The 23000-nt window shown below is 35.9% G+C and overlaps 2 protein-coding genes across 8 annotated transcripts in view; one reads left to right on the forward strand and one right to left on the reverse strand.

Moving 5' to 3' along the window:
• Positions 1–23000, reverse strand: part of FAM227B (family with sequence similarity 227 member B) — a 202445-nt gene that overhangs the window by 67288 nt on the left and 112157 nt on the right. The gene's annotated exons all lie outside the window — the stretch shown is intronic.
• FGF7 (fibroblast growth factor 7) overlaps positions 6121–23000 on the forward strand; it is a 51503-nt gene continuing 34623 nt past the window's right edge. Inside the window, exons 1-2 of one of the 3 annotated variants that reach the window (XM_032343679.1) lie at positions 6121–6438; positions 7214–7590. In XM_032343679.1, coding sequence (XP_032199570.1) covers positions 7305–7590 — 286 coding nt within the window. In that variant the 5' untranslated portion in view covers positions 6121–6438; positions 7214–7304. The remainder of the gene's footprint in view (positions 6439–7213; positions 7591–23000) is intronic. The other 2 variants (XM_032343680.1, XM_032343681.1) reach the window with 2 other exon arrangements.

Below are 23000 nucleotides of genomic sequence, written 5' to 3' on the forward strand. Positions count from 1 at the left end.
ATCTTTTTGAGGGGTGCTTGTGGCCCCCATCTGTTTAGATACATGAGACAGTCCTGACTCTCTGGACCTTGGTTGCTTCTGCTATGTGCTACAGTGTTTCCAGAAATATAGGAGCTGGGGTCCACAAATAGACTGACTTCTTTATGGTCTTTTCATGGTACTTAGTACAACTCTGTGAAGTGGATCCAGGCTTAACTCAAGTCAGGTAGTGTATGTGACTTTTTTCTCACCCATCTTACCTTTTTTTTTTTTTTTTTTAAGGTTTTATTTATTTATTTGATAGAGAGAGATCACAAGTAGGCAGAGAGACAGGCTGAGAGAAGGGGGGAAGCAGGCTCCTTGCTGAGTAGAGAGCCTGATGTGGGGCTCCATCCCAGGACCCTGAGATCATGACCTGAGCCGAAGACAGAGGCTTAACCCACTGAGCCACCCAGGTGCCCCCCATCTTACCTTTCTAACTATAAAGTTTGGCTATCTTTTTGAGAATATGAAGAACAGAAAAAACAAGATAAAATAACATAATTTAATATTATGTAAACTTATTCTGCTAATAGGAATTAAATAAGTTTGGACCACAATAGAGGCAGGGAGTATGATTCTGATCATGTAACCCTTTGGCTTGATATATTTTAATGGCTTCCTATTGCCTTTAGGGTGAAGATCTGACTTCTTAACACAGCCCAACAGGACCCTTCCCACCTCTTCATGAACTGCAGTCCTTCTCATTCCCTCTAATAAAACCAAACTGGTGTTTCATTGTTAAAACAAACGTGTCCTCTTTCAATACAGGGTCTTTGTATATTTACAGGTACCTCTTCACCTGCTTAGCTCCTTCTTACCCTTTAAATTGCAGCTCTACTGTCATTACTGCAGGGAAAGTTTCCCTACTGCCACCTGTTGTGCACTCTGTGATGGTGGCTTTCTCTCATAAAATGAGAAATGCAAGGGGTAACTATAATGAATGCCATTTTTACCTGTCAGAGTAGCAAAACCCAAAAAGTTTGATAATATACTATACTGAAGACAAAGTTACACTTCTGGACTGCTAGTGGGATTATAAAACTAGCACAACTTCTGTGGAGGATAAACTGGCAATATCTAGCTAAACAATAAATACATATACAATTTGACCTGGACAAGTTCTAGAAATTGATCCTACAAATATATTTGCATAGTAAAAAAAATGACACATTTACAATTCTATTTGTTGGAGCATTTTTTTTTTTTTTGTAACAGAAAAGGACTGGAAAAAAATTAAATGTCCATCAATAGATGGCTAGGCAAATACATTGTGATATATTCCCATTCAATGGAGTACAATGCAGTTGTAAAACAAATTGAGGAGATTCCCTAAATACTAATGGGGACTTTCTATTTTCATTAGTAAAAACGCAACATGCAGCACATGATGTATGGCATGCTACCTTTTGTACAAAAAGAAGAAAAAAATATATATATGTGTGTGTATATCCACACATATGTATTCAATTTGCCTATATATACATAGAAAACTCTGGAAAGTTACACAAGAAACTAATAACAATGATTATCTATATTTTTGATAAAGAATGGGAGCTAAAAGGATGGGGAACAGGATAGGATGTAAAAATGTACAGTAATGAAAATATTTAATGATGTTCCCTTCTACTGATTATATTATATATACTTATGAATGTGGCATAGGCTTAAAATTAATTACTGAAATGCAAAATTTATTAAACAAAAGCTATTTTCTATCATTTACCTCTTTATTAAATAGGAATATAGTGGAGGTTGCTTAAGCAAAACTAGATGGTGGTTAATCATTACCTTAATGACCACTTATGTTTTCATTATGATTTCACTGTATTCTTTTTACATATTCTATTCCCAAATCAACCAAGGCAAGAATTAGGCACTGTTTCTTTTTGAAGAATACCAGATGCTAATCTTTACTTTCTAAGGATGTTTTTCTAAAAAGCCAGTGTTTAGGAATAGATGCAAGAATCCTTTGTTTTACAGATTTAAACCTTTGTTTTACAAATTCAAAGCTCAAGAGCTGGAGGTGTTTCCAATGAAAACTGAAGTTAACACAATCCAGAAACAGTAAGAGAGACACTTCTTCAAAGTATTTCTGTGCTTAGCTTATCACTATATATACATTAAAAATAGAACAATAAATGCTTATCAATGTAATTACCACCAAGAACTTTAAAAAAACCTAGAGTGATGGAATGGAATAGAGAACACAGAAATGGACCTTCAACTCTATGGTCAACTACTCTTTGACAAAGCAGGAAAGGATATTCAATCTAAAAAAGATAGTCTCTTCAACAACTGGTGTTGGCAAAATTGGACAGCCACATGCAGAAGAATGAAACTACTTTATTACACCATACCCAAAGATAAACTCAAAATGGATGAAAGAGCTAAATGTGAAACAAGAATCCATCAAAATCCTAGAGGAGATCACAGGCAGCCTTGGCCACAGCAACTTCTTGCTAGACCCGTCTCTAAAGGCAAGGGAAATAAAAGGCAAAAATGAACTAGTGGACTTCATCAAGATCAACAGCTTTTGCACAGCAAAAGAAACAGTCAACAAAACCAAAAGACCACCTAGAGAATGGGAGAAGATATTTGTAAACGTCTTATCAGATAAAGGGCTAGTATCCAAAATCTATAAAGAACTTATCAAACTCAGCACTCAAAAAAACAAGTAATCCAATCAAGAAATGGGCAGAAGACATGAACAGACATTTCTGCAAAGAAGTCATACTAATGGCCAGTAGACACATGAAAAAGTGCTCAGCATCACTCAGCATTAGGGAAATACAAATCAAAACCACAATGAGATACCACCTCATACCAGTCAGCATAGTTAAAATTAACAAGCCAGGAAACAACAAATGTTGGCGAGGATGTGAATGGGAAACCTTCTTACATTGCTGGTGAGAATGTAAGCTGGTACAGCCATTTTGGAAAACAGTATAGAGTTTCCTCAAAAAGTTAAAAATAGAGCTACCCTATGACCCAGCAATTGCACTAGTAAGTATTTACTCAAAGGATACAAACATGGTGATCCAAAGGGGCAACTGCACCCTAATGTTTATAGCAGCAATGTCCACAATAGCCAAACTATGGAAAGAGCCCAGATGTCCATTGACAGATGAATGGATAAAGAAGATGTGGTATCTATATATAATGAAATATTACTCAGCCATCAAAAATGAAATGTTACCATAGGCAATGATGTGGATGGATCTAAAGGCTGAGAGAAATAAGCCAATCACAGAAAGACAATTATCATCTGATGTAACTCATCTATAGAATTTAAGAAGAAAAACAGAGGATCATAGGAGAAGGGAGGGAAAAATAAAATAATATGAGATCAGAGAGGGAGTCAAACCATAAAAGACTGTTACCTATAGGAAGGAAGTTGAGGGTTGCTGGAGGGGAGTAGTGGGGGGATGTGGTAACTGGGTGATGGGCATTAAGGAGGGGACATGATGTAATGAGCAACTGAGGAGTCACTGATCTCCACCTCTAAAACTAATAATACATTATATTTTTAATTAATTGACGTTAAATAACATAATATTTTTTAAAAAACGCAGAGTGTAGGTGCACCTAGGTTAAGCATCTGCCTTCAGCTCAGGTCATGATTCCAGGGTCCTGGGATTGAACCCTGCATAGGGCTCCCTGCCATGTGAGAAGCCTGCTTCTCCCTCTCCCACTCCCCCTGCTTGTGTTCCCTCTCTTGCTGTGTCTCTCTCTGTCAAATAAATAAATAAAATCTAAAATAACAACAACAACAAACCCAGAGTGTTAACCCATCTAGAGATACCTGAAGTTCCTCTTGGTTTTTGGAGAATACCTCTTTTTATTTATTTATTTATTTGATAGAGAGAGATCACAAGTAGACGGAGAGGCAGGCAGAGAGAGAGAGAGAGAGAAGCAGGCTCCCTGCCGAGCAGAGAGCCTGATGCAGGACTTGATCCCAGGACCCTGAGATCATGACCTGAGCTGAAGGCAGTGGCTTAACCCACTGAGCCACCCAGGCGCCCCTGGAGAATACGTCTTAAAGTATACGTATAATAAGGGCATAAGTGAGGTTTTCATTACAGCTGTGGTGTTATTGAAGCAGGTTATGGGCCTATCTTGAGTTAATTATTTTCCATTAGGAAAACTGATAATCAAAAGATTATTTATTTAGAATTTTTCTTTAGAAGATTTTATTCATTTGCAGGGGGAGAGAGAGAAAGAGAGAGTGTGCCTGTGGGCATGAATGGGGGTAGGGGCAGAGGGAGAAGCAGGCTCCTTCCTGCGCAAGGAGTGTGAAGTGGGAAACTCTGGGATCATGACCTGAGCCGGAGAGCTGCTTAACTGACTGAGCCACCCAGCCATCCCACTGATTAAAAGATTTAAATATAGTTACCTCGTTGAGAGTAAGCCACTCATTAATATTATGGGGATTATATTTTCAAATCACAGAGTGCAAAGGCAACTAATGAACCTAAAATAAATAGATCACAATTTTGTGCTTTGTTTCCAGTTTTACAGTTAACCCTATAGAACAGATTTTAAGGAGGCACTAGCAGTCTTTATCAACAAACTATTTCTTTTATTTAAGTTTTGAGCACTTAATTAGCAAATTTTGACTTTTAATCTATTGATTTCTTCGTTTAAAATGTGTAGGCTTGGTGTGGAACAAATGGATTTAGTAGCTCTTGAACATCTTTACCTGTGAACTGAGTTAATAATTTTCACTTCTTTAGAAGCAATATCCAAGTTCTAGGAGTTCTGGCACTGCTCCTTGTTGTTGCATATGGGACTATGATTCAGAACACAGTAGCATCATTCTTTCCCTTCTCTTCGGCCTACATGATAGATTATTTTACAGTGACCTATTCAACGGATGCAATTAGAGAAGGGCCCACCCTCCTCTGCTCTAGTAAACTTATAAATTTCAATATCCGGTGCCTAAAGAGTAACTGGGTACATTTAGCCTTTTCCATGCTCTTGATTCTGTTCCCCAAAAGCACAGAAATCACATACACTATGATCTGGATTGGAAGGACTTAATTTCCTTTTTCTATTTGGTCTACATGCACCACCTGGTGGTAAAATAGTGCATTTCAAGTTGTGTGTGTGTGTGTGTGTGTGTGTGTGTGTGTGTGTGTGTGTGTGTGTTTTGGCGGTATTAACATGGGAAAGAGAATTTCAATATACATTCCTAAATATTGATTTAAATTAGCAATGCAATTATTTTGCAGCAAATAGTTAACAAAACACTAGAACACTATATATATGCCAGAATAGGAAGCAAAGGAGAGAGTACCTCATGTTGGAAAGTACAATAGCTGTCTCTTATTTACATTAACTACGACTCTTATAATTCCATCCTTTGATAAACGTTTATTTATTGTGCTAATGTTCTTATTGAGACAAGAGTCAAACACTGATAAGCAGTGTAACACCATTTTATTTTTAATTTTTAAAGATTATAATTTTTAAAAGGATGCATCCTCTTTCTTATATTGGTAGTTAGTACAAGTCAAATTCACAGAATTTTAAAACTACAAGGCACCACAGAATCATTTAGACTAATGCACTAATTTTACAAATATAGTAGCTGAGACTCAGAAATGCCAAGTGACTTGCCCAAAGTCATACTGGTAAATAGTGGCTCAGCTCAAATAAGAAACTAGGTCCTCTTACTTTCAGCCTAGGAATATAAAATCTAAAAATTATACTCATATACCATGGTAAAATACCTCTGTGTGAAAAGATATGCACTTAACTCGGCCACATAGTGCTTTAGAACACTAAGATGTGAGTTAATTGACACAGGCTAGTTTTGTTCTAAAATTCTGAGTGCAAAGAAGTAACAGTAGAAACACACGTATTGTAAAGCTATTGAAAAGGTTTTCTAACCAGCAAAAATCCCTTTTATAAATGTTCAAAGGAATATTTTTTAACTTATATATAACACTTTTGTTGTGAAGATGGTGCAAAAAATTCCCTTTCCCCTTTTAACTGCTTCAGAATCAGAGATCTGTTTCTACAAAGTAGGTACCCACTGGTAGGTTTAGGCATAAACCATGTTCATAGCTCCCTCTCATGACCATCGAATGAATACTATATAAGCCTCCTTTATTCTCGCTGTTGTATTCAACTAACAGCTCACTGGTTAAGTTTTAATTGCTTCCAATGAGGTCAGCAAAGGTATTTATCGAAAAGCCCTGAATAAAAAGGCTCCACACACACACACACAAGCATACACGCGCTCACACAGAGAGAAAAATCCTCTTGCCTGTTGATTTATGGAAACAATTATGATTCTGCTGGAGAATTTCTCAGCTGAGAAATAGTTTGTAGCTACAGTAGAGAGGCTCAAGTTGCACAAGGCAGACAACAGACATGGAATTCTTGTGTATCCAGCTGTTATCAACAGAACAAGTAAGTTACTGTTATTTGTCTTTAAAAATAATACTGAATGGTTTTCTAGTAGTTTACCTCTTTCTCTGGTTTTAGTGCTGAGGGGAAAAGTAAAGTTACCAAACTTTTGAGCCACGTAATTATCTATAGTAATTATGCTGTAGAACTTACATAAAGATAAGGTTGACGTTCTCCAGACAATACTGGCATTTAACTTGAGAAATGCGGGTAGTTCAGGAGAATATAATTGATTAACCAGAAACATAAAAGCATACAATAAACAAATCTAGGGAAAGCATTTATACTTTGTTAATAGTGATTTTAGGACTTAATTTAAATCAATAGCTCTAACTGCAGGATGTTTCTTACCAAATAGCCATCGGAATAAATGGTACAATCATATTCTGATTTGTTTCTAGTAATGCATAACTTTTATAAATCTACATAGAGAGAAATGAAGATGTTGGCATCTTCTGTGAAAGCTGTTTTAAATGTGCCTTCACAGTACAAACTGCACTGCATGTTATACTACTATTTACCTACTAAGATTTATACATATAATTTTTCATCCTCCCCTCCCCTCCTTTCCCTATTCTTAATTTCTTATTGCAAACAGAAGTCAAGTAGTAAACAGTGTTGCAGCAACTGAGCTTATTACAACCTGTTTTTATAAGGAAATACCAACAGAGAGTTATTTTAGGAGGAATCCTGTATTGTTATCAGGAACTAAAAGGATAAGGATAACAATTTGGAAAAAAAACAACTACTCTTTCTTAAATCAATCTACAATTCACAGATAGGAAGAGGTCAATGACCTAGGAGCAACAATCAACTCAAGATTTAATTTTCATTATGTTATTCATGAACACCCGGAGCACTACACTATAATGCGCAAATGGATACTGACATGGATCCTGCCAACTTTGCTCTACAGATCATGCTTTCACATTATCTGTCTAGTGGGCACTATATCTTTAGCTTGCAATGACATGACTCCAGAGCAAATGGCTACAAATGTGAACTGTTCCAGCCCTGAGCGACATACAAGAAGTTATGATTACATGGAAGGAGGGGATATAAGAGTGAGAAGACTCTTCTGTCGAACACAGTGGTATCTGAGGATTGATAAACGAGGCAAGGTCAAAGGAACCCAAGAGATGAAGAACAGTTACAGTAAGTAATGTCCTTAATTTATAGCACGTGTAGGAACCTTAATCTGTGAAAGAATCATTCTTCAACTGACAGGCTTTCTTAGTTTCCTTTTTTTTTTTTTTTTAAATTAACTATCATCTTCTAATTTCTCTCAATTGGGATCATTGAACTATGTTTCCAAAAACATCTTCTGCAACAGGTTAAATCTACTAATATTATAGTTGTAGCTGATAACCCAAACCAATTTGAAAATATAATCCCTATGTCCTAAACTCAAAATGCTTATAAGCTAAGCAAAATGTAAATGATATTATTCACAATGAAATGTGACTCACTGTCTTCTATCAAAATTCATTAGGAACTCTTAAAGAGAGTTCTCAGTAAATGCTCAGTAAATGCTCACCAAAAGCTACTTACTAGTTTGAGGAAAAGAAATTTTATTTGAAAAAGTAATTTGATTTTCTTTGAAACAACATTTCTGTAGTGGGAAATAATCTGTGCTCAAAAATGAATTTAGCAACTTGTGCAATTGTGTACAGTTATAAAAGAGAAGGGACTCTGTGGTATCCTCATCTGTTTGCACCACAATGAGTTTGTATTAGATTGTTTATTCATCTGAGCAAAAAAAAAAAAAAAAAAAAAAAAGGTTCCTCCTAACATTTTCTTTAATCTTCTGTGCCATAGTTCTATGTTACCTTAAGAGAATTGTAAATGTGAAGGAGGAAATAAAAGTGAGTTAGAAGAGATGCCCATGATTTTCTGTTAGTGTATTACATTTTTTCCAAAACCCAGTTTTTTTTCATGTTAAAATATCAGGGTTGGACTTATCATTTAGCAGTTATGATTAATAAACAATTTTAATAGTTTTAAATTTTAGGGGTAAAATATTCAACATGGATAGTAAGAATTTAAAATCCCTGAATGAAAAAAGATTTTGTTTATATTACTAGCATTTGAACAATGTTATTATTATTTCATCTTATAATATTATGTATGTTAAAGTCAACTGAAAAAGAATACATGGGGTTGATGGTGTAAACATTTGCTTGAGTACTTAAAAGTACGTTTTGCTTGCAGTGAGTACTTGAAACTTTGGTTGCTTGTTTAATGAATGCTTTTTAGGCTTCTTAATTAATGAACCAATAAGTGGGAATCTGGGGAATTATGTTCCCAATATGAAAATAAGAGGATCTTCTTTGTAACTATAATTGATATAGAATGCTAAGGCCATTTTAATGGATCATTAACAGCAATACTTTAATCATTACAGTTATTAATAAAATTATCATGTTAGTCATAGAATATAGTTCTATTATTATGCTTAGGTTTAGGTAAAGAAATAACCATTTGGAGGAAAGTTCTGTGGATAATCACTTTAATGTGAGCAACAGAATTTGGAATATAATCAATTTTTTAAAAATTGAGACTTATCATGGATAATGGAACCTGGTAGAGAAGACAGAGCCCAGGTGAAAGTTATGATGCATACATATAATCCCTCCCTGTGAATAATTCTGGAAAAATATTTAATTCTTTCCAAGTCTCAGTTTTTTCATCTCTAAGATATGGGATATGTGCAGATGATCTCCAATATACCTTCTAGTTCTTATGGTCTATTCTATTCTAAGCCATAGAATATATCACATAAATGTGAATAAATCTAAGTACTCATTATATAATTACCACATACTCTGAATGATATAGGTGAATATTATCTCAAGGATAAGATGAGCTGTCAGAACTAATTTGAAATCATAGTAATATCGTTATCAAACTTAAACACTGTAGAATTCTTCTGTATGCCAGCTAATGTCTTTTGAATGCTTTAGTCAAGTAATGGAAAGTGAAAAATTAGATATAAAATCCAGTGAAAATGAACAGTACGCATAATTACTTGGGATGAAAAATATCCACAATTAGGACACATTCACATATGTGTTTTATTTTGTGTTAAAATTTCTTGAAACCATGAAACCCAGGTGTTTGTAAACATACACAAAAAGCCAAACTTATTTTATAGTTTGAAACATAATTTAGTGTTAACCTTGAGTAACCATAAAGCTGATTGGGTATACCACTCCTCCTCTACTCTAATTCTACAGTAAAAATGAAAGAGAGACAGGAAGAAAGAAATTCATTCTGTATCATTAATTAGAATGTCACAATACTAAGGTACTTAAAGACAGGATATATGTCATATAAATAGTCTTCACTTCTATAAGCTTTTCATAGGCTGCATATAGAAGTATACTTTTTGATATGGTGAATTCTCCTGGAAAGAGAAACCTTTAATAGGATGCTTTAAGTAAACCCTAAAACTCTTGGCAGGTTGTATTATTATCCTATTAAAGAAGGAGCCACTCAACCTTCAGCATACTTGGAAAGAAGCTGATTCACCGTTGTCTATTAGGAAATCCTAAGATACAAAAGGAAACACTTCGTTGAAAAATAAATGGAGAATAACTTATTAGAAGAGAATTTTTTTTTAAGATTTTATTTATTATTTGACAGACAGAGATCACAAGTAGGCACAGAGACAGACAGAGAGAGAGGTGAAAGCAGGCTCCCCGCCGAGCAGAGAGCCTGATGCAGGGCTTGATCCCAGGACCCTGGGATCATGACCTGAGCTGAAGGCAGAGGCATTAACCCACTGAGCCACCCAGGCGCCCCTAGAAGAGAATTCTGAGAGTCGTTTCCTATTATTTCTGGGAAAGCCTTACTAATTTTAAATGTGAATGCTCCATACATAAAATGTGCAAATTGACACATATAAAGTTGAAGCTACTATATCCAGGTACAAAGAAAGTGCTCAACAAAATTTAAGAAGCCAAAAGAGAAGAAAAACTTGAAATTACAAATATGAAGACTATTTACATTCCTCAATAATTAACTGAATGAATGAACAAATGAACAAAAGATGTTTCCTTCCTATTTAAAATGAGAGTAAAGGTAATTGGATTGTCTACTGAAGTGAAATGCAGCAGAGTTCAGAAAGTGTGATAGATCTGAATCAAACTCTTGCATTTCATTTTCAGTATTCCGATGCCTTAAATATGTTCAGTGGTTTTTGAACACCCTTCTTTAGAGATCTCTTAAGATGGTATAGATTTAAATATCTTAGATGGTAAAATTTTGCATGAAAAGTTAGATGTCAGCTTGTGTGAGACAGTTGTTCTCTGCATTACCATGAGAAGGTCCCCACTCCATTCTCATGGCTTTGCTTTGAATGAAGGGGAAAGTTACCCGATGAAATGAATAGGTTTTGAAGGACAGCTTACTTTACTAGGAGAAGGATAAATTCTTCATAAAAAATGTAACTTCCAAGATATTGCTAAGCTAATGGACTGGAGTGAGTAGAAGAGGTAATAAATCTGGGTATACAATTCTGTTTCCCGAAGATTGGGCTAGGACAGGTTGATGGAGGGCCTAGAGGAAGAGAAGCATTGTGGCAGGGAGGTGGATATGATAGCTCATGTCTCGTATCTTTAGGGAACTGAAAAAATGACTTAAGCTATCCTGAGTTGTGAGGACCTAACTTTAGTCTTAATTTTCGTGTTGTCTTGTGAAATATTTTACATTTAGATTAGAATGAGTAAATTGCAGAAAAAGCATGCCAAGGAACCCAACAAAAATAAGACTTGTACTAATAGACATTAAGTAAGACCCAAGTATGTAAACGTAGGAATTCATGAGAGGCCAGGAGATGCTAGACCACACTGCCGACACTGGGGAGAGAAGCTGTTACTGGAGAACTGTTCCTCAGATTGCTTACCCTTCTCACCCGGGAGGTAAGAAAGCCTGTTCTCTCTGGTGGTTCCACATTTAGCCTTATAGTAGGTTTACAAGTGACAAAACTGGAACCTAACCTGAACTAATAATAAGGTTAATAAAAGCATTACATGCCCTCCTAAAATGAAAGAAATATTCATATCCTCTGCAAAAGGAGAGGATTGGTAATGGATGGTCAATACTTTCCCTGTTGTCGTCAGAACTCCCCCCTTGGGGAAGGGTGAGAGGGTGAATTTAGACAATTTTTGGACCCGGCACCCCATCAACAGACAGAGTCAATCACTCCACACCTGACAGAAATAACACTGCTGTTTAAGCTGGGAATTGAGGTGCCAAGTGAGAGATGGCAGCAGTGCACTGGGCAACTGACAACTGCCCTGAGAGACAGATGTGGGACAAAGAACTCAGACCTTCAAGACCATTTTCTTGCTTTGGGGATCCAATTACTAAAAGGTTTTGCTCTTCCTAACCATGGTCAATATCATTCATTTCTTTTAAGAAGAAATCCTTAATTGTGATAGGCCACTGACTCGAGCAAAAGCATGCCTCACTTATTAGAATTAAGCATTTTAAGTTCCATAGCAAAAAAAGGGTTAGCCATTCTGAAAACCAGCCAATGATTTGGCAATATTCTCTTTTGGATTGTTAGACTGTGACGGGATATGGCCTAACAATTGGCAAAAAGCAAATAAACACAGTGTTGTGGGATTTGACTTTGGCCACAAAATCTTCAGCAACCCAACTGTCAACAATTCTTTGGATAAGATCCTACTCAGCAATAATCTCTGCTAGTAGTTAGCAAATATACATACCACCTCTAAATATGGAGATGGTAAACTTGTTTATGCTCTGAACTTAGCAGGTTATACAAAAGAAAAATAATTCACATTATCAAAACAAAAATAAGAAAACCAGGGCAACCCCAACTTAAAAAAAGAACAATGAGAAACATATCTATGGAATTGAACCAAAACCCTGCATTAGTGACCAAATGCAATCCTGTAGAACTGGTGACAAAGTACACATAATTTATTGCCACAGGTGCATCTCTTCTTTATTTTGTAAATCCTCATTTGAACTGACCATCATTTTCTTTTTGGTACCAAGCCAGAGCATCTACATGTATTTTCCCTTTCAACTCAGCTGTGTTACAGCTCTTTAGCCTACAGTTCTAGAGCATTCAGAGACCCAAGTGAATTGGAGAGAACACAAGAAGCCAGCTTTCAGTCAGTCACGTTCCCTTTTCCAGGTTTTCCTATTGCTCAGCTTTGGCTAATACTGTAATCAGCTAGGGAACTTTAAAAAAAAAATACTGAAGCCAGGTCCCACCCGCAGAGACTCTCATTAAATTGATAAGGGGTGAAGCCTGGGCACCAGGACTTTAAAAAGCTCCCCAGATAATTCTGACATGCTGCCAAAACTGAGAACCACAGGATCATGTTAGAGGATCACATTAGATTATTGGGAGACAACTGTTAAATCAGAATCCTGAGACGGTGGGGGAAGACTCAGGCATCAATATTTGTTAACGCTTTCCAGTGATTTTACTGTGCAGATAAGGTTAAAAACAACTATTTAATGGGACCAAGGGTTCTATTTCCACCTGGATGCCCTCAGGTCCCAGGAATGTTTTAAAGTCCTTCAATGGCTCCATAGTTAACTTATATGAAGATTTCAAAATGGGCTTATCAGGAATGACTCTCTGAATTATGCACTGATGAAGTTCTTCTGGGTCCAGTTGATCTCAAATCTCAGTGGCTCCAACATTTGGAACTGGTCTGGAAATGCATGTGATGATAGCTCTGTAACTACTATGTGAAAGGCTATGCAATGAATTCATTGCAGGGAAGAATAGGTCTTGTACCACAGTCTCACAATGACAGGCAGGTCTGAATCTCTTTTGACAATTTCAAGTGGTGCTACAGCAGGGGATGTGGAGTATAGACATCAATGCCAGCTTACTGAGCCACTTATAACTATGAACCCAGATGCCCCCAAATTAGGGTCTCATCTCCTATGGCCACCCCACAGAGTTTAAGGCAGTGATTTAAAGAGATAACCTCAAGTCTAGAAAACCGAGGGGGAAAAAAACCACAAGCCTAGAGGGTCTAACCAGAATAGTGAAAAGGATATGAAGCTAGAGGTTGGTTTTCTTTGTAAATTTGGGATTAAAGCAAAGCTTTCTTTCTTTTCTCAGGATCCTAGTTTTCCTTCTCTGTATCAAAAACTTTTGGTAGCACAGTAACTTCTTTTTCATCACTAGTGGAATACAATACTTTTCTATATTTTAATTTCACATATGGCTCACAGAAGAAAAGGCAGGAATTGTGCATATCTAAGTAATATGGAGAAAAAAGAACTCATTAAATGAAGTAAGCTTCCATATGAATTCCTTCCTTTTCTGAACCATATCCAATCTTTCTTTAAAAAAAAAAAAACTTTACTGAGGTATGTTGACATACAAAAATCTGTACTTATTTAATGTATACAAATTGACTAATTTCTACTTCTGTGAAACTACCACCACAATCTGTGCCATAAATATATCTACCACTTCCAAAAGTTTCCTCCATTCTTTTAATTTATTATGATTATTTTGTGATAAGAACACTTAACATAAGATCCATCCTTTTAGAAAATATTTAAATATACCATGTAACAGTATAAACTATAGGCACTACACTGCACAGTATATCTCTAGGACATATTCACCTTGCATAGTTGAAATTTAGTACCCTTTAGCAAATACCTCCCTATCTCCCCCTTCCTGCCAGCCCCTGGCCACCACCATTCTACTCTCTGCTTCTACGAGTTTGACTATTTTAGATTCCTCCTATAAGTGGCGTCATGTAGTATTTGTCCATCTGTGTCTAGATTATTTCACTTAGCATAATGTACTCCAGGTTCATATCCAGTCTTCCTATACACAAAATAGGTTGTAAAATGAAAATCCTCTGCCTTTCACATGGTTCAGAAAGCTAAATTAAAGAGTCACTGAACACTTAACTGTTTCTTTTTTTTTTTTTTTTTTCACTTAACTGTTTCTTAGCCAAGATTCACATCTACTATATTTGAGGTTATATCTGCACCTGACTTAGGTAGAGAAGTCATACCCAATTTGCTAACAAAGAAAATTTACCTATTTACCTTAGTTGTGCAAAAGGGTTTGTGTAGTAATATATAAAGACAAAGGGATTAGGGTTGGGAAGCATAATATCCATGTCCAGGTAAAATTTGCCTTTTAGGCAGATAATGTCATTCTCAGACCTTTTGGTTTGATGTATATTGGGAGAGAACTGGCTCTGGAAGTTCTCTGTTCCAGTCAACTTCCCTGCAGAAGAATGTAATCACTTCTACTAGAGTGGGCATGAGTACTTGCTAGAGCCATTACATTAGCTAGTGTCCTTCTGAGAATAAATAGGATGGCAACATCTTTGTAAACAGGAGAAGAAATAGCCCAGAGAGGAAAGGGGGGAAAAGGACTTTATATAAAAATAAATGGATTTTGCATTTTATTTTTTTTTTTAGAGATTTTTCAAGTAATCTCTACACCAATTTGGGGCTCCAACTCACAACCCTGAGATCAAGAGTAGCACTCTCTACCAACCGAGCCAGTCAGGAACCCCAGATTTTGCATTTTAAGTTTAGGATCGTCATAAAATAGGGCTCTATTAACTGTTTTGATGCACTTGAAGAATAAGGGCAATGGAATGCAATAGATTAATAATAGTTGGGGAACTTCTGAGATCAAAACAAGGCCAAACTAAATAGTGTACAGGGGGGTTGAAATAATAATAGATGATTGCAGATGATAATCAAATAGGAGGCTTGAATCTATTAGTTAAATTCATGCCTAAAATTGCAATGATCTTTGTTTATTTATCAGGACTATATACAAACTCAGTTTCTTTTTTATGGTTAATATAAGACAGGGCAAATGAGGCATATTTCAATGTGCATAAATACCATACTTACCATGTTAAAATTACCATGTAATATTTTCCATTTATCTGCCTATTTGAACTTTAGATGTAACTGTAGATAATATTGAGAAAATGCTTTTGGAACAAATTCAGAATCAACTCAGCATGCAGATTTTACTTAAGGCAGCAATTCTAAACCTTGTTTCTTAGGACACTGGTCTCCCTTGAGATATTAATGGCGTTTCCTACAGCACAGTTTCTGTGGCTGATTGGGAAATATTAGGTTGAATAAAAGTGAACAAGTTTTCACAGTAGGACATCTCTGAGCCTAATTCATACTAATATAAGTTGCAGAACTCTAGGAGATTATATATGGTTTCCCAAATTTACTTGATAACAGAGTACACTGCTCCTGCCCCACAACTCTCTCTCTCGAGTTTGGGTAAAACACTTACATTTCATTAAATTGTAATTTCAGAGGGGTGCCTGGGTGGCTCAGTTGGTTTAAACAGCTGATACTTGGTTTGGGCTCAGGTCATGATCTTAGGGTCGTGAGATCAAGCACCATGCTTGAGATTCTCTCTCTCTCCCTCCCCCTTTCCTCCTCTCCCTTTTCTCTAAAATAAATAAGTAAATCTTTTTTTTTTTTTTTTTTTTTTTTTTTAAAGATTGCAATTGAAGAGCTATTGCCTAGGGATCTCTCTCTGGCACAGTGAAGAACTAAACCAAATTTCCCCCTCATTTTTTGGTTTCAAATAAAAAGGCTATAAAATGAACCTGAAGCAATATTTTAAGAATGACCTTGAACCAAGAATCTGTGCCAAAGTCAGGAGCCTCAATGTGATTTTGGACAATTAGGGTAGTATTTTGGGTATAGATGCATGCTGGGCTGAAATCCAGAGATTTGCAATGAGATTTAAGCCTAGCTTGAAGCTCTTTTCTGAGTTTCGAGCAGCTTTAAAGGACCATTCCCCTAATCTGAAATGATGTCCGATACCTATTATTTAGGCAACCTAGAAACTGACTAAAATCTTTTCCTATGCATTAGCCTAAATATGTTTTAGGATTAGAACATGATTGAAGAATTCTTAAGTTATGTACCTAAAGACAATCAACATTTAGTTTTCAAAAAAGTAGTTTGAGCAAAAGTTTGCAGTTATTTTAATTCTATCAATAAAAAACAAGTTTTACTTACTGGTCAAAAACTATTTAGAAATTTGAAATTTAGCATAAATTGAAGGGAGCACTGCAATTTAATGAGTTAATTTCAGTACCCTTTGAAGAGGTCACTTATTGGAAATGTTCAATAGAATTGCCTTTTCCAGCCATACATAGCACTTCTGCTCTGTTTTGGATTCTTTCAGTTAGCATTTGGCAATGCTACTAAAAAAATGTAAGTTATGGAAAGATAAGCATCGTGTCTTATTCTCCTTTGGTCTCCCAATGGTAGAGGAAGAGCACTTAGCCCAATGCACGGGAGAAGGATTGACAGTCATTCAATATATTTCTCCCTTAAGCTTTTACATCTAAAATTAGTTATGCATAAGAAATAGATTACTGAATTATCATGAAAACTTAATGGAGACAAGAATTAAAAGTTCGCTGAAATAAAAGAGAAGTACGTATCTTTTCCCTCTTCTCTCTTATTCTCTATCATTAAAATACACTATTGGCCTCTGGAACCTATTTGATTTAATTTTCCTGGGTAATTCCAAGGGACTGGCGGAGAAGTTTAATTGTAGAGGACAATGATCTAAGCAGGCACATGTAGCAGGGGTGATACTAGAAGGGATGACTGACATGGCATGGTGAAGACCAGTCCTGGAAAAGTTACGGCCTCCTCAACACCCATCCTTGTTTTCATCTGTCACCTAATTCTTGCACATCAAAAACTACATGCAGAGAAAAATGACAATTTGTTGATATTGGTTTAATTGCAGTATACTATACTGCATTAAAAGGACCTAGAGAGAGGAAAAGTCTTTAAGCATTAAATGAGCTATAATAGTACAACCAAGCAGTGGGCTGATAATTTTTGGGTAGGGAATCTGCTTACTTATTAGTAACACATATGGGATTGATCCTGGTCTTAGTGACTGGTGTCAAACGGTGGAGAGGACATATGTATGTGTACACAGAGAGAGAGCTGAGGAGAAATAGGAAGTTGGTGAATACACTCTCAGTTTGTTTTAGTGCCTGTCGCCTGATCCTTGGATAATCTTCGTGTTTTATAGTGTCTCAAACTGCACTTCTGATAAGAGCCTGGTTGGTCTGGTTCATAGTGTAGCATCTTTCATGGGGAGATCACTTGTAAGTAGTGGACAGTTTCCTCCCCTTATTTGCATGAATGATGAAGACATCTTACAAAACTTTGAAAGATTGATGACTTCTTTTTTTCCCCACTCTTTTATTAATTCAACAAATATTCATTGACACCTCTCCTATCCCAGACTTGGGCTACAATAGTAAGCAATTCCACAGTCCATATTTTTAGAGAATTAATGGTTTAGTTGGGCGTGGAGGATGAACTACAAGTCAGAAGGGGTAAGTTCGGAGCAATTGGGGGTTGCCCAACTCAACTCCAGGAAATGGGCATGCAAGTCTTTTCTGAGAGAAAATGACCTGAAGGATGAGCAGTATGAAAGGGAAAGGACAAATATATTACCTTCAGAGGAGAAGGTTTGGAGATGTCTGGTAGTAAGATAATATTGCAAGGCTGGGAAATGGGAAGTGACTTAATATCTTCCCAGGTTATCAATGTTAAGTTCACTAAAGTAACCTTTTTTCTATTAAAAATATGAGAACATTTGCCTTTTATCAGTTGATAGACTTTGCTCTGTTTACTAAAAATGACTATTTATTTTAAAGGGTAGTTTTTAAGGGTAATTTTTTTCTTTAGAGGGTAACTTCTTTTTAAAAAAGATTTAATTTATTTATTTGACAGAGAGAGATCACAAATAAGCAGAGAGGCAGGCAGAGAGTCAGGCAGAGAGGGGGAGAAGCAGGCTTCCTGCCGAGCAGAGAGCCCAGTGGGACTTGATCCCAGGACCCTGAGATCATGACCTGAGCTGAAGGTAGAGGCTTTAACCCACTGAGCCACTCAGGCGCCCAACTTTTTTGAAGGTGTAACTGAAGTCCTGCTAATTGGAGTAATATTGTTTTTCTGGAGAGCTGCATACTTTTTCTTCTTAGTGGTTTTCCAATCTTTGATCATAATTGTAACCTGTTAAGTCAAGTGTCCATAAATATTCATTATAAATGCTACATTATCATTATGGAGGATATTTTTTCCCATAACAGTGTCTATAAAGTGAGAGAAACAACAGTTTTGAGGCATATGTTTGGCTTTTAAGGACAAAATTATGGAGCTTATCTGCCACATTCTTTACGATAAGCTAACTTTTATGACCATTAGAGCTCCATCCACTGCTACAATTATATAAGTAGTGCACTCAGCAGTCAAGTAGCTGTGCATACTCTTATTTCCTTCAGATCATGAAGTAGGTAATGAAGCAAGGTGTTTTCCCACTTAGGCCAATCAGAGTGTCTCTGTTTCTGAGAAATTGTGCTCAACTCCCTGTCCAAATAATGCATCACAAAATACTGTCAGATATTTACTAGACATAAGGAGGTGCTGTCGACTTTGAAAAGATTCTGGCCAAATTTGGTCTGGAAATTTTCTCTTAACTGGCTTAAAGTTGATCAGATATTGAATAATAAATCATCCCCGAGGAAGATGAGCATAAATCTATATATCATTGTGATTAAGTTGTACTCAGACCTAAAATTCATGATGTTTTAAAGTATTATTTCATAGTCAATCAGGTATTTACATTAATATTACTACTAAAATTACTGTACGGTGTAGATACAAATTTTGTTTGTTATTATTATGAATCTTCTAATTTAGCCTATATAAAATTGTAGAATGTACAACCAGGAACATTTTCGATTGAGTGACTAAACATAAGTAGATCACCAAAATGATGTTAATTCTTTTAAAATATGTATGTCAATATTGAAATTGGGGCAGAACACTTCATCCCTTTCTAATCAATTCTCAGAATACCTCTTGCTGTAAGCTTGCAGTTATACTATTAGTCCATTTCACAGAAAGAAAGGAAAAGACTTCAGGAAATTGGTCAGCCTGACAAGCTTGCTAATGTACAGCTTCTAGTTTTAAAATTATACATAGAACTGTGAAATGTGTAAACCTGGTGATTCACAGACCTGTACCCCTGGGTATAAAAATACATTATATGTTTATAAAAAATATATATGTAAGATATATTAAAGTAAAATAAAAAAATATGTTTATAAAAAATATATATGTAAGATATATTAAAGTAAAATAAAAAAATTATACATAGAACTATTTAGGTGTTGTTTATTTTAATTAAGAAAGATTGGTGTTAAAAGATTAGCTGATGATCAAAATGATCATAACAAAATTCTCTATGTGTAAGGGTTGGATTGTTTTTTGGTAATTCTTGGGTAGTCAATTAACTCACAGAGAGCAGGTATTAAATAGTAAGCCTGGTGAGTTCACTGTGTGACTAACATCATTAAATATTAAAGAGTAAAAAGGTCATGTTCAGAATACTGATTTAAATGTTTCAGTGTCCTTTGAGCCAACACAAGTTACTAAGAGATTTTAAAGGGGCAAAACCGAGGCTTTTTAAGTAACATTTTCTCTCCTGTAATGAAAGAGGTAAACTTACCAAGATGTTACCACGTGCCTGGCACTGTGCTAAACACTTTCTGTATATTACCTCATTTAATCTTCACACAGCACTTTTAAAATTGGCAGAGTTATGTTCATTTTGCAGATGGGGCAACTCCAAAGCATAGTTTCAGTTATCACCACATGATCACAATACTGTCACTGGTGTTATTAAAACATCACACATGAATTTGAACCATGCAGTGGGATAATTTGCATATGAAGAACTATAAACAGCTGAAATTTTCTTCTCTGTAATATGACCTAATGAGTACTTGGCATTATTTCTTCATTATTAAATAAAAACTCTACTCCAACGTTCCTGGTACAAAACATCTCCATCTGTCTTCCCCTGAGTTGGCCTAGAAACTTCAGTTTATTTTGTGTACTCACTGCTAAAGATGCTGCAAAAATTAATTTGGTTGCATTTTAATCACATTTCTGGTATTTATTAAAATATTTATACTTCTGTTCATTAGTGTATGCATAATTATTATAGTATACATACATATATACAATTTAATTTCAGAAAATAAATAAGACAATGTTAGGAATACAGCCAGATAGTTTCCCTCTCTAAAAGGCCATGCAATCCAAACAGAAGAAACACAAAAATAAACAAAAGAAACAGCAGAGTTTGTTCTAAGAAGCACTTCTGAAGGATAGGTTAAAAGAGAAATAGCTTACTGGCAAATTGCTTATTTCTTTTGTCCATGATTATTATGTTCTCAATTTATTTCTAATCCTTTTAGGACCCTGCCCAATTAAAGAAAAACAGAGGGGGAAAAAAAAGGGACAAAAATGATGAGTTAGTGCAAAGACAGTGTATCCGGGATTCTATTTTTTTTAGATTTTTTGTGCTTTTTTGTAAATTATATTGTATCTTTGAAAACCAAACATATACATTATTTGTGATTTGAATCTTAATTTGGTTTTTTAAATATCCTAAAAATACCTTAGAAGGTTTTTATTCTCAAAGTTGCAATGGCTCTTTTCAGCAACTAGAATACTATTTTTTTAAACTTTTTTTTCATTTTCACTTCACTTGCATATTTTCTTTTTGTTTAGGTTTTATTTATTTATTTGATAGAGAGCGAGAGAGATCACAAGTGGGTAGAGAGGCAGGCAGAGAGAGGGGGAAGCAGGCTCCCTGCTGAGCAGAGAGCCCGATGTGGGGCTCGATCCCAGGACCCTGAGATCATGGCCTAAGCCGAAGGCAGAGGCTCAACCCACTGAGCCACCCAGGTGCTCCAACTAGAATACTATTTATTGCAATATTGATTTGAGCATATATTATTATGCCATGTACTGTGGGTACATAGATGTATATGTAGAGACCCAGTATTTGAAAAATTTCAGCCTATTTGGGAAACCAACACCAAAACCTCAATTTTAATAGAATATGATAAGTATGTGATAAAAATATGTTCAGAGAGGGACCACAGTGGAGGGGAGGTGACATAACCTAGAGGAAGCTGAACAAGACTCTTGCAAGACATGATGTTTGAACTTTATCTTCAAGAGCTAGTGGGAGTGAACCAGTCTAGAGAAGTGGGCAGGGAATGGGGAAGGGAGTCAAGTAAGGGCATCTCTTCCTGGAAAACGTATGAGGAAAAGCTGAGTGATAATTAAGGAGGTATGTATGGGAATTATGGGAATTAGTATTTCTGAAGTATTGGCTTCAAGGTAGAAAGTAGGGAGATATGAGAATGCAGTGAAGTCTCATTTCTTGCACATTTATTTTACATTTTATGGAACATGAACTTTATTCTATAGGTAATAAGGAGCTAACAGAGAAGAATGTAGAAATAGTAACTGATAAAAAAGTTAGTTTCATTATTCACAAAAATGACCTGGATGGTTAATATTTATTAATAATTGGAAGATTTATTTTATTAGAAAATTTAGCCTCTTTTCCTCCCAAAGCTTCTTACCACAACCACTCACAAATGGCAAAGTTAGCTCATGTTAATTAATATCCATTACTTTTTGCTATTAACTTTTTGCTATAGTTTATGAATGAACCTAGGTTGTCCAGAGGAGAAAACAAAGGGCAGGTAAAGTAGGCTTGAACAATTCACCTATGATTTATCAGTCTTAGTTTATCATACCAACAGTTCTCTTTAAGTATAAACATAAATACATATTATATACCACCTAAGAGTAGAATTAGATTGAATAGAAAATAAGAGGCATGGAAACAACACTGTATTAGGTATTATAGGATCTGGTCTTTAATTCTATTCCTTCCAGGAATTAACTGAATGACCTTAGGCAAGTACTTAACTATTCTGGCCCTCACTTCTGTTCTGTTTTTTGTTTTGTTTTGTGTTTTTTTCAAAGGGTGCTAGAGCAGATTATTTGAATAGGTTTCAACTATAAAATGTTACCAAAAGTACTAAGCAAGGGGGGGGGGTGTCTTAGCTGTCTATTGCTACATAACAAATAATCCAAAATTCAGTAGCTTACAATATTCATTATTTCATAGGGTCAGAGTGTTCTGAATCTCAGAGCAGCTGAGCTGAGTGGTTCTAGCTTATAGTCTGTCGGGAGTTAAGCTTTCAGGTGGGGCTGCAGTCTTCTCAAGACCTGACTAGGACTGAAGGTTCTTCTTCCAAGCTTTCCCAGGGTAGTTGGCAGGCCTCAGTTCATGGCAGCCTGTTGGCCAGAAAATTCCCTTCCCTATGAGGGCCTCTCATGACATGGTAACAGGTCTCCTTCAGATAGAGTGATGAAGGAGAGGGAGAGAAAGAGAGAAAGCCAGAGAGGGCATCTTCAAGGTGGAAGCTGCGGTGTGACATACCATCACTTTTGCCTCATTTTATGTGTCTTGCAGACCATTCAGTAAAATGTGGGAAGGAACTACTCAAGGATGTGAATACCAAGTGGTGGGGATTGTTATAGGCCAAACCAAAGGCTGGCTACCACATATAGTTTCTGCGTCTGAAGACCTTTTAGTCAAGTTGGGAATCAAAGTATAAAGAAAGAACAAGTTA

Source organism: Mustela erminea, chromosome 5 (genome assembly GCF_009829155.1).
Source record: "Mustela erminea isolate mMusErm1 chromosome 5, mMusErm1.Pri, whole genome shotgun sequence".
Taxonomy (NCBI): domain Eukaryota; kingdom Metazoa; phylum Chordata; class Mammalia; order Carnivora; family Mustelidae; genus Mustela; species Mustela erminea.